The 13,261-nt window shown below is 37.7% G+C and overlaps 1 protein-coding gene across 2 annotated transcripts in view; it reads right to left on the bottom strand.

The window, feature by feature from the left end:
- The window catches only part of SUCLG2 (succinate-CoA ligase GDP-forming subunit beta), a 126,590-nt gene that overhangs the window by 44,454 nt on the left and 68,875 nt on the right, over positions 1–13,261 (bottom strand). For both annotated transcript variants that reach the window (XM_065845505.2, XM_071813250.1), the window contains 2 exons: positions 11,235–11,396; positions 9,657–9,799 (listed from right to left, as the gene is read on the bottom strand). In XM_065845505.2, coding sequence (XP_065701577.1) covers positions 9,657–9,799; positions 11,235–11,396 — 305 coding nt within the window. The remainder of the gene's footprint in view (positions 1–9,656; positions 9,800–11,234; positions 11,397–13,261) is intronic.

Below are 13,261 nucleotides of genomic sequence, written 5' to 3'. Positions count from 1 at the left end.
CTATCAGGAACAGATGGAGGCGAGGCGATTAAATTTCTTCATTTTGATGGAGAGAACAAACACTTTTCTAGACAGTCGTAACACCTCAAACCACTTAAAAATAATGAGTGTTAAAATATTATTTTCTCTACAGAAGAGTTTAAGTAAGGACACCTAAAACTTTTTTTTTTTTACTATACTATTTCTTAACCATATTATCAAATTATTTGCCTTTCATTCTCCTGTAAGTATGCCAGATAGATGACCTATAAAGAGATTCATAATAAATTATTCAGCTCACCAAGATGAATTACCAAATTGAGATTCCTAAAATATCTCCCCTTTTCATCCTCACTAATTGTGAAATGAGTCATACAAATTTTCAAAATTTCATCAATTTGTACAGTACTGTAAAGAATTAAACACTTTTCTGATGTATTATGCATGGCATTTCCTTTTACTAGGCAATACTAAGACACACAAACATAATTGCACATGCTGGGTATGAGACATGAGGAATCTGGCAGTTCGAGGTGAGGTTGGCAAGGTTTTGAAATTGGAGATTTACCTCCTATATCCATCGTCCTTCACTTCAGGGCTGGATTTGGAGTGACAGGGGTAATACTACACTATGACATTACAAGAGATAAGTATAATCCTGTAATCATTACCATGTTCTTCGCTTAACCACTTCCCACCACAGGCTCAGCCATACTGGCTCATCAGTGGCTACCTCGGAAAAGTCCAGATTCTCCAGTCCCAACCTCTAATGAACAAAGAACCCAACAAAATATCATTTACCACTTTAATCATTGATCAAATGTACCTCCAAACAAGCAGGAAAATACAAGCCTTGGTCACACAGCAGGCATCTCAAGTGGGTGCAGCAGGTTGTCTTCTGAGGAAATGCAGATGTCTGCTCCTCTCTCCCTGCTCTAGAAGGGATCCCACTACAGAGAGGGTAATTGCCACATAAACATTTCAAATTCTGTCCAAACCTAACAGATCAAATTTTTTTGGTGGTTCTTCCAGATTTTTTTTTCAGCATTTACCTTCTAAGGAAATATTTGTGATTTTTCTTTATTCTGCCACAAAGGAGACGATTAGAAAATCTCTGCGAGTTTTCCTCTTGCTTAGTAAGTTTATTTTCATATCCAGTTTTAAGATTCACAATGGCCAACTTTAAAATGCCAACAGGCATTCAACTTGTCAGTGCCTATAAATAACGGCAGATTCATGTTAGAGTATATTTACATATCAATTACTTAGGACTCAATACTACACATGCTCTTGAAAAATACATTACTCTTGATTATAAATCAAGACAACTCAGTTATGCATTTTGAATGCATAATTGTCCTCACATTTTCATAAATATTGGCAATATGCTATCAGTCTCTAAAAATGCTTCAATGAAATGAAAGAGTCTTTTCAATACTTTAAGCACTCTAAAAGATGACTAGTCGTTTCACATTAGTTCCTGCAAAACTGTAAAGACACATTAGAAGAAATCCTTGTTAAAGTTCTATTAGTCTATATTTTCTCACCAATGCAGTGCTAATAAAAATGTGGGGAAAGTCCTAAATTACTCCTAGAAACTCAAATCCTACAGTATCTATTAAAAAAAAAAAAAAAAAAAGAGCTGCTCCAATATCCTTGGTTAAAGGTAAAATATTTGCACGAATTCCTGAGGCAGAAAATACAATATGCCTTTGTCAACTTCTCCCAGCTTTACAAGACGTTTCTGTGCTCTAATAGGTCTTTTCTGTCTCCACAAACTGTCATCCTATGATAGTTATCTGAAACTTCTACAAGCTTCAGAAGCCAAGTCATTATTGCCCACATAAAACTACTAATCACAGGTTTAGGGCTGTTCTCTGAAAGCGGAAAAGGAAACCTCAGGTCCATTCACTGGCCCCAAGGCAGCATCAACTCTACCTGAAACACCCGGATAAATTTTTGTTTAGCTAGTTCTTAAAAACTTGCAGTACTGGATAGCCTATAAGTTCCTAAAATAGATTGCTGTAGAACTCAACTACCTTTCCTGCAGGACAATTTTCAGAACAGCTAACCTAAATTTCTTTGGTGCATTTAAGCCTTTCTGCTTCTTGCCTTACCGAGGCAGACACTGACCTGCAGCACTGGGCACATTACCCAGGTTAACTGAAGGTTTCCTTCACCTTTTTGTGTCTGGTTCCTCTTTCCACCCTTGAGTCTTCTGTATCTTTTAAATAAGAGAAAAGGATGGTCTCTCCCTATGTGTTCAAACACCCCTAAGGTAAAACGGGCTCTCTACATGCTATTTGGAGATAATATTAAGATGACATATTAAGATCCAGCTTCCAAAAACTATGTGGTGCACTTCAATGACTGATCAGACATCATCTTACACAAATGTCAAAATTACAACACAAAACTAACAGGTTTATCTTTTTTTTTTTTAATTTCTTTTCAAAAATTTAATATTTTTAGTATTTTATAAAAACAATGCTGGGTACAAATACGCCAGTAGGATAGGGCTCTGCAATAAGCAGTAAAGGAACAGTGACAACTTTTATCATTTCCATAGCACTTAATTTCTTTAACAGACTATCTAATTCTTCATCAGTGTTGAGAGCAGTCATCTGTGGTAGGTCAGTAACCCAAAGTTCACGCAGAGGGGGGCAAAAATGAAGCAGTCAAAGCTTAAACTTTCAAAAGCATCCACTACACTGAAGTGCCACCATTTTCAGATACGCACCTGGAGCTATAAAGGGCTACGCCGAGGTGTGAACACCAGACTTGCAGTTCGCACTCCTGGAATAGTATACTGCAAAACACAAATATTTTTCACTACAATTAACTCTTCAGTTACAGCTTCTGGAGTACTGAAACCAGCATATGATGCTTCACCCTCTTGTCTGAATCCGAAAAACACACAAGGCATAAAGACTTTTTATGCTGTGTAAAGAAGAGCTGGGTAATGAAGTGTGTAAAGGGTCCATGATGCTTGAATGAAAAAGTAAAAAGATTTCTAATGACTATGTAGGAATAGGATTCCTCTGCATTATCTGAAATTACATGCAGTCTGACAATTCAAACAAATCCAGTGCTAATGCTCTATTATACGTCCATAACTGAATGCTACTTACATTTCATTTTTTTCTTCAACACTATGCACACACAGACATCAGTTGCATATGTGATAGAGAAGGTTATCTGATCCTACTGATTTATGGTTTTGCATTATCGTAACACTGAGAAATCCACCTCTGACAGTCAGTTAAATGCTGCAAACATGTGACAATCTACTCACAACCAGCCTATGCTTAACTAGAATAAGGCTCACTATCACAGCAAGCGTGGCCAGCTTTATTTTTAAAATCTCTGCACACAATTTTTTATTTATCACTTTTAAAGCTTAATAATCCACTTCCCACTCTCCAAAGCACCCCCCTCTCGCTCTACAGAAAATTTCCAGGACTAACAGCAATAATGACCATTCCCATCAATGGGCAAAGCCCTAGAAGAAAATCAGACGTGTTGGTTCTTTGTTTCTGCATGTTGATTTCGATGTTCAAGCCACAACTCTTCCTCTTAGTCAAGACAGACTTGACAGCCTTGACTGACTGGCATGACTAATACTGCAACAGACATTCTGCAGATCACATTAAACAGCTGTGCAAACTGCCTGCACTCACCACTTGGCTGCCGACATTATTTTTATTTGATGTGATTATAATGTCTCACTGTCCGATCCTATATCAGGAACGCCATGTGACAACATGCCCCTCTTCTTCCACTCTTTTTCCCAGGCTGTTGGAAATTATGTCTCAGAGGCCAGGCTGCAGGGAATAATTGGTTGGGAAAAGAACAGGCACCTGGCAACTCCTCAGAAGTTTATCTGCCAAAACCTCTTTTTGGCTCAGGCTTGTAACCCAACAGTCACACCCCAGGCACAGACTCACTGAATAAGACACATTTTTGCACAACTTCCAGGACAAAACCCTCAGCTACATAGCCAAGCCTAGTTAGAAACCACACTCAAAAGAGCCTTTTCCCCTAAAACTGGGAGCAGGTCCTTGTTTAAAGTTGCAGAGTGAGAGCAAACTGTCCAGCGACAGAGATATAGTTACTACACCCCAAACTGCCTGAACGTTTGCAGACTTTCTGAATTGTTTTAACTGAACTAGCTCACCCAAAATAAAGACCAAACAAAATATACAAGGCAATCTTATTTTTCTTCTTGAAATCTGAGAAAAGAATGTCCCAAATCTTTCTTCTTAGTATAATGTTATCCCTTCTGTTACCACCTAACAGACTGCGATGTTAAGAAAACTAATACTAGAAATCCCTCAAGCCAAAAGGATAAACTGGTGATAAAAATTTCTTATACAATAAGGATGGATAAACTGTATTACTTTCACATCAAGCACAGCTGGAAAATAAGTGAATTCCAAATTATAATTTAATGTTACCCTCTTTCAGAATTCTGTTCGCACTCTCAGATGCCTGGAAAATAAAAGCCCCAAGACCACTGTTTCACATGCAACTTAATGGCAAGACACGTCAATGCCACTCCTTTCTCCATCACTGAGGTGGATGGACATAAGCAAACACACAAAGCAAGGTGACAGGAATAAGAATGCCTATTCCATACAACTAAAACAATAATCTGAATTTGGACTAAAGAATATCTAAAGGGGAAAAAAAAAAGTGTGCATTTGATATTAATTATTCCCTGGTTATGAGTTAACAGATGTCAGTATGGAATATTTTTTCCAGAGAGATGTTTGTCAATCTGTCTATAGTATTTTGCTTAAACGACAAGCAAACACTTTTTAACATCAATTGATTTGGTAAGTCTTTCAGTCGTATCATCAACGACAGGCTTCAAAAAAATGCTGTCAAGCTTTAGGGGGAAAAAAAGAACAAAAACAACAAACAATTTTTGCCTTTAACTGCCCATATTTCAGAGATACTTTCCAACAGGAGTCAACTGTTGAGTTCAGGGCTAGACTCAGTCAATGGTAAAACAAACCTGCTTACAGCTTAGTTTGCTTTACTCGTATTTCTGTATTTTAGCTCCCATTAGGGAGACAGAACAAGGGAGAGTGATAGTGTGTAGCCAAAAGCCTGAGGAAAGACTATGTTGTTGAACATCTGGGTTACATCTCAAGTACACATACCACTTATGTCAGCACTAATGGCCAACTCTCCTATACCAGTAACCTATACAATATTATTTTTATTCTGTCAAGATGGCATGGGAGAAAAAGGTACAGGATGTGACTTGCATCAGGTTGCAGGTAAGGTGCTTCTGGTCTTTATCTTATTGTAGTCACTAAATACATCTCAACAAGAGTGTACTCTCATAGTCACCAGGGTCTCCAAAAACATGATTCAACCAGCCCAACATCTGAAACTTGATATTGACTGTCTCTGCAATGTGTGTAAAAAAGCTGAAAGACCTGCAGGAATTTAGGAGTGTCAGATATATGGGATGACTCCAGGCCAACAAAGAGGCCTGAAATGGTAACCAAGCTTCAGTGTCATGGACAGCAGATTTATTTACAAGACTATTTTTCCAGCTCTAGCCTTTCCAAAACCTTGTTGAATCATACATACAGTCATCATAACGGTCCAAGACTTCAGTATGAAGAAAAATGAGCACTTGTTGAGCTTGGTAAGGAGGTGAGAGTACTCAAGGATGAGGACTTCAGGGAGGGTGGCTGAAACAGCACTACATACATGCAGAGGAGAGCCAGGCATACTCAGAACCTCCAAAATACCAAAGAAATCACCACTTCTACTTGACTGGGAGACAAGGAAGAGCAATCGAGCTCCCGCAGTGCCTCCCAGCAGCCTGAACACCCAGAACTGAGCCATTTTCCCCTTTCCTGTTACTACCTGAAAAAAGGGCACATAGTTTATTTCCTGCCAAAGCAAATGCATGGCACAAACTCATAGAAACAAGACAGACAGGAGGGAGGGGAAAAAATAGTCTGGAATTTAGATTGTGAAAAGAAAGGAATTTAGAACCATTGCAATGACCCATTTGACCTAGGATATGGCAGACTGCAAACAAGACCAGCTGAGTATAAAAGGGTCACCGACTCCAGAGACAGCATTTCCATTCAAAAGCCAGTGGGTAACCTTTTGCAACAACAACAAAAAAAAAACCACTTTTTTTTTTTTAAAAAATAATTATAGACACTGACAACAGCCAGATTAAACCAGCACCAGACCAGCCAAGATCTTCGTTCTTCTCAAAAACAATATCCCCAGCTTCACTAAGTCACATCATGGCATACTTGTATTTTTTTGCTTTAATACAAACCAGACATTTAAAAGACAACTAAAGAGAAGGAAAGAGATCTATTGCAAAGTGCTGTTGAACATTTCCTTCTGGAAGATTTCTTCTCTTGCAATGTCCTTAACACTGCCAGTGCCATATTTCAGCACAACTAAAAGACAGTGCTGCTCCATATTACAGCCCTGCAGACATTTCTTTTGTTTGTTTAGTTATTCCTCAGTGGTTCCATGCTATTTGGAGACATTTACAACAACTAATAGCCCCTCAAGTTCCCAAGAGCAAATTTTTATCTTCTCAAACAAGGTGGGTACCAGGTCAAAGTTTACAGGGAAATGACTGGCCAGATACAAACTGTGAATGCTACAATAGCCACAATGACTCTTGGGGTTGAAAGCCTACTATTAGTTAAGAGAAGAGAGGACTAACTCGATTATCTTATAGTATTTTAGTAATCTAATGAACATGGTATATGAGGAGAGGAAATAACAGACATTTACCATCTTTTCTGAAGAGACTGAAATAAGACATGACATATTTATTTTTTTAATAGCTAGTAAACTTCTATTACTGTTCAACTGCAGAGCAGTAAAAAACCCAAGGGCTTTGATGTTAGACTGGTGTAACTGTCGGAGCTGCTATAGTCTCCTATTATGTACTGGGATCTCAGCATATTTTCCCTAATCCTAATTTAATCTCATACATATTCTTCATTAGTTACCATTAAGAAGAGTATTTCACCTGATGTCACGTGGAACTGAAACAGTATTGCTAATGGGCACAGTGACATAAAGGCAAAAATCAGTCAAATTGAAAGGGCTGACAAGAAACAGTTCAGAAGTGATTCACTGAAACCTGGCAAGCCTCTCAGGGGTAAGAACTGACTGGCCACATGCAGGGCTAGGCTGAAAAGAACTAATATCAATAACTTAAAAGTGGGCAATGGCATTAAATCTCGATAAACCCCACAATGTCTGTGGCCAGCAATGCTGTCACTTACATATGTGCATCCAGATCTGTGACGGACCAATTCCCTGGAGAGAGAACTTTCAGAAGCACCCTCTTTCCCCTGTACCATACCAAATAACAAGAGTCTAGTGGGACCCTAAGCAGCCATCCTCCCTCTTTTTCCTGGAGTAAAATAAAGAGAACAAAAGGGAAATGCAATGGAGCTGTTCTGTGATTCTTCCTATGAATGGAGAAAAGATCAGAAAAGGCATTCAAAAGGAAGAGAAGAGGCAACAAATGAATCAGGAATGAGTTGTGCTGCATTTGAGCTGAAGCATTTTTCACCTTTGGGCAGTCAAAGCCAGGAACACCAGCATAAATGACTGATTCAGTTCCTTTCCACACTACCTTTTACTTTGCCTCATTGTCTCAATTAGCATAGCTTTACTAGCCCTGCTGTAAGCAACTAGTTTTAAGCAGCAATATATAAGCAGAATATAGAACAGGATACATTTACAAGTCAAATGTTAAGCATGTAGGTATTATATAGCTGAGAGCTACTGAAATGCCTTTTCATTTTAAAATTGTTTAAACTCAGTAAGTTTCATCACCAAAATTAATGCCTGCTGTTTGTGCTGTTGCAGACAGAAGAACCTATTTAGCATAGCGATAATCATCAGCTAAGTTGTGTATTTAAGACTTTACTGCACCTGCTTCTCCAGCACTAATACAAGTTCCAGAACTAAATTACATCTCAGCCAAACCGTGATCATTCTATGAAGCACGTACTGCAGAACAACTCAAACACACACAAACAAATCTTCATGTAATGGCCTGAGAATAGCTAAAACTCACACAAATTAAGACAAGCATAACAGTGTCTACTAGCATCAGGAAATGAAGGAAACTATCAGGTTTTCTACCATGAATCCAAAGTCCCATCCTGCCTCCCTTCTGCCCCAGGCAAGATATCTTGCTTCTCTGCTCCTCCAGGTCTGTGTTCCTTTAGGCACATTAATAACTTGAAGCTTATAAGACCACTAAGTAGAAAAAGACAACCAGCTCTTTTCCTATGGGTCTTAGGAAGAATATAAACCTCTACAAAAAAAAGTCAGCATGACCTAGGTCTGTGGGAGTGCAAAAAGTTCCAGGAAGAATGCTTTAAATATTTCAGATGACCCTCTGTGGTTCAGTTGAGCTGTCTAGGTACTATGTGCCTTAAAAACAGGCAAGAAGAGTTAAAACTGCAAGGAGCTTACAACATGAAGCCGACTTGTGCTTATTTTGTATTGTAAATTCTCTTCCTGATTTTGCCTTGAAATTTCACTGCAAACAATATCCTCCTCTATCTGAACAGTCACAACATTTTGTCACTTACTGCTGCCCGGGATATACAATTACAGTGGTGCAATTTTCACAGGAAGGTGGTATTTAGAGGAGCTAATGCCACAGACATAACACAAGAAAAAACAATGGAAGGATGGAAGCACAGAAAAAAGAGAGAAAGGACATAAAGCCAAATGTTGAAATTTGGACTTCAGCAGAGATGCTTAGGTGTAGGAGATGCAAAAGAGAATCAAAGCCCTTCACAAATTTTCATTAGTAAAAAAAAAAAAAAAAATCTATAGTAGTTTAAGTTCTGGCTACACACAAAAGCCTAACTGGGAGCTGGTAGGGATGGGCAGCTGGCACTGCTCCAATGCCTACGCCTGATCAATATTCTCTCAGTAGATATTCTACTTCTGTCTGCAAAGGGGACCAATGACCTCAGCATGCTCACATGCATCTCTAGAAATAACTTGTACTCAATACACACAGACTAATGTCTTCTCCTGTTGCTCAAAAGAAAAGAGCAACTGCACCTCCATCTGCAAAAGGAAATGTCAGAACGTACCAGGCTATGATTCCAGCCTCTGAACGTTAATTAAACACAGACTACTATCCTGCAGTGCAGCATTGGATATTTTAGAAAATTCAAGCTTAAAAGAGTACAAATCAGCCTTCAGTATTAGCTATTTGCTTAACTTACATTTTCCTTCTCACTCTACTGTGGCAGTACACTTTTAGGAATAATATTTTAAATATCTAAAGCTCCCCACAAATTCCTCTTTAGGAGCCAGATGTTCAAAGTTCAGCACTGCTGTGCCCAGCATTACAACATCTGCATGTCTGTGCTGAACCGCCTGGAGAAAGCACCCGCTCAAGTCTGATCAAACCTGAGTGAGGGTCAGGAAGTGAAAAGTCAGTCCAGTGGTTCACAGTGAAATACTTCTCCTCTCAGGTCTCCCCTTTAGTAACTCATCCTCGATGTTCACACAATGATCTGTATTTTTCAGGATATTATTCATAATCCTGTAATAGAGCTGCATTATTGCACAGGGAAGTTTCCAGTGCAAAACCAACACTGTTTTTTGTTTTTTTTTTTTTTTATTTTTACCTTTGGATCAGCAGTCAGAAGTTTGAATGCTTGATACACTTGTGCTTCTTTCACACCTCCACCGAGATCCAAGAAGTTGGCTGGCTTTCCACCATTCAGGGATATTATATCACAGGTTGCCATTGCAAGTCCAGCTCCATTGACTGTAATTGTAAACATCAAGTGCTTTTATTTCACATAAAACTATATAAGATTTGTGAAAAGGCTTCAAAACATATCAGCACAACCACATAATAGTACCCAAAATGTTACATAAATATTTATTTCTAAATAGCTCAGTACCTATTCAAGTATATTCAATGCAACAAATAATTCAAAATCTTGTGCATACACACCAAAGCTTCTTTATGACTGGATCAACTTTAGGACCTCCCCCTTAAGCATGTACGAGCACTGGAATGGTAATTGTGGAAATGCAAAAACCCAGACCCCACAAATTGCTGGCAACAGTGATCACACCACGAGATGTGAAGGACAAATCGCCTCTCCAAGCTCCCCTGCCATCATTCTGATAGCAGCACATGATGCTTTGCCTTACTGTAAAGCAGATGACTAAATTTTGGGGACAGATATCAGATACTCCTGCAACTATCTTTTATTTTGTGTTTGCACCAGTCTAGAAACATTCCCATGGGCACAAACATCCTCTAAGCCAGGAAAAGTAGATGAGAATTATTTGTCCCAGTAAGTTGCTCCTGCTGGATAAAGTGAGGCTTCTATGGCAACTGTAATCCAACAGTAATATCTAACACTAAAAAAAATAACAGTGTTGGAAATTATTGTCTGCTATTTTTTTTTTTATTTTAAATTGGGACTAAAATCTCACTGTCACTTATAAAATCAACTGCAATACATTATTAGTATCTTCTGGATTCACGGCTAAAGTACGCATCCAAGCAATGTAAATTCTGGACACTTTCTAAAACGAGTCAATTCACCAAGCTGAGATAAAATGACTAATTCAATTAGATTCACAATAAAAAGTTGTATGGCCAAAAGAATTTCTACAAAATGAAAATTATGTAGAGCATAGCAGACTTTTTTACTTATCTCTTCTAAACAAGAGAGTAAATTCTGTTCTACAGAAAGTTCAGGAAAATAAGAAACTGGTATTTTCCTTTTAACAACCAAGCAGCTTCTTTAGCAGTTTTTGTTACAGGGAAATGGAGTTCAATATTCATTAGTAAATGGGAATGTCATGGTTTTACATGCATACTTTTGCAGTGCCTTGTAAGCAACACAGTGTCATTTTTGAAAATTAATTATCAAATTTCAATGACTTGTTTTGTTTCACTTACTGGAAAGACCAATTGCATCAGCAACACAGAAGTGCCAAGGCTCCCCCCTTGGCCTGTCTTCTCTCTGACACCACGCACCCTCCCTGTCTGCTCCAACCTTCACCACAGTTCCAACACAATTTTAGTGTCATTCTTGCAAGAACTTGTGGAAGGACAAACCTCAGCAAAATAGACTGAAATACTATCAAGGGTGGATTGAATGTCAGAACGTAAGCAAAGTCTATACACTGAACAAGTATGAATTTGTCTTCAAATGTCTTTTGAATTTATTTGTTCTTACCAAAGCAAGCAATATTTCCATCCAGTCCTATATATTTTAAGTCGTATTTGGCAGCTTCGTTCTCTATAGGTTCATTTTCAGACTTGTCATCCATGGCAAATATTTCTTTTTGCCTAAATTCTGCATTGTCATCAAAGTTTATCTTGGCATCAAAACAAACAACTAAAGAAAAAGAAAAAATCAAACAACAAGAGGTAGACATTTAGAGATTACAATTAGTCGGAGCTTCTGAAATATTACAACTACTACAGCAGGAAGGAGAAGGACTTTGCTTAGGACTGATGCTGCTTCCAACAAATGATCAGCTGAAGTTCCAGAGTTGAGTCCAGTAGAGAAGGACAAGTTTTCCTGAACTCCCATATTGAGAAAAGGTTCAGCAAGCATCTCCACATGACACAGTCACTCTCCTTTGTCACAGGATGATCTTCTGTGTTTGCTTCAAATGAAGTTCCCATTAGTTACGAAGGCATTTTTTATTATATGGAGAGGTAGCCTGCAGTAATTTCATGACACTCTACTTTCAATATTTTGAAAGTATGACTGATACAACAGGTAACAGGTTTTCACTCCAAAGCAACATTTGGTAATGTTCACTCATTTATAGCTGAGCAATACAAAATGCTTTCCTTAGCCATATTTTTAATTTGTAATGTTATTAGCTATACAGGCATTATTTCACTACAGATCTAAATTAAAACAACTCTAAGCCAGTGTAAGTTAAAAATGATCAAAAGATGACTTTTAAATAAGGAAAATCTATAAAATAAATAGAAAACTTCTTATCAGTATCAACATCCACTATGGCTGTAAAAACAAACTAAGAAGTAGCTAAACCTGACTATACTAAATAATAGATACAAAAGACTAACTAGTAGACATCATATTCACATAAACCAAACAGTAACAGAAATGCATGTAGGGTGAACTGGTTATTTGCCTATTTACTGATTAGTTATTTCTATGGGTTTGCACAGGCAAACGTCTCATTAGATTAAAATGTTCTAAGTAAATGTAAGACTATATACTTATATTTCACTATTTAAGTAATTTGACTTGCACTATAACCAATTATAATTATTGAGTGACCTATAACTGATTTCTCAATGCAAACCAGTAATATTTAAGTGCCTATAAATGCTGCATCCAGAAAAATCTCTATTTTTTCTTTCTGCCATGTTTTGATTCATATTCCCATGGAAACATACACATGGTACACGTGCATGTACTCATGAGCATTGTACATGTCTCTGCAACTAGAGGTAAACTACACTTAAACAGACAATTTTTAATCCTTCATGTAGATGCTCATTAATTAAATAACTAATCACACAATACTTGCGGTGAACAAACACCTCCCTTTTTTTTTCTCCCCACATACAGTTGCTTAACTTAGGAGAAAATCTCTAAGCAAACAAAACATTTACACAAATAGGAAAGTTTCAGCTGCATGTCTTGATATGCATTGAGTTTTCTTGTTTTGGTTCTCTGATGTTGCTGGGGTTTATGTGCTTTTTTAAACACATTTGATTTGTAAACGAGACCAGATTAAATTACAACAGGATCAAATTTCATTTCAGAAAACTATTAATGAGTGTTTGTGTGTAATAAGTCTCGCTTGGAAGAGTCGAGATCTTACCTGATCAACCATCATGTGGGAATCTGCCAAGAGGAAAAATGCCTGAAGTTCATAATACGCCTCTACTATACCAGACCTGTAACATTTTTCTTCAAATTTTCAGTTCCTTTAACTGCTAAAACAACTCAAAGCTAGAGTAAAACCACAGTCTCAGAGCTCTGTTTACCGTAGACATGAACATCCTCAATGTCACATTAACAGAATCTCATTTCTACAGAACATTCATCTTTAACAAAGGCCATATTGTACAAAGGAGCAGGAAAAACACCTATTAATATTTATCAAACCATTTTCACCATCAAAAGCACATTGTTACATGCATGAGAGACTATACAAATGAATTTTTCTTCTAAACAAATATCAAAGAAAGCTCCAACACTTATATGCATGG

This window comes from Patagioenas fasciata, chromosome 10 (genome assembly GCF_037038585.1).
Source record: "Patagioenas fasciata isolate bPatFas1 chromosome 10, bPatFas1.hap1, whole genome shotgun sequence".
In the NCBI taxonomy this organism is placed as follows: Eukaryota; Metazoa; Chordata; class Aves; order Columbiformes; family Columbidae; genus Patagioenas; species Patagioenas fasciata.
This window is presented reverse-complemented; position numbering and strand designations above follow the sequence as displayed.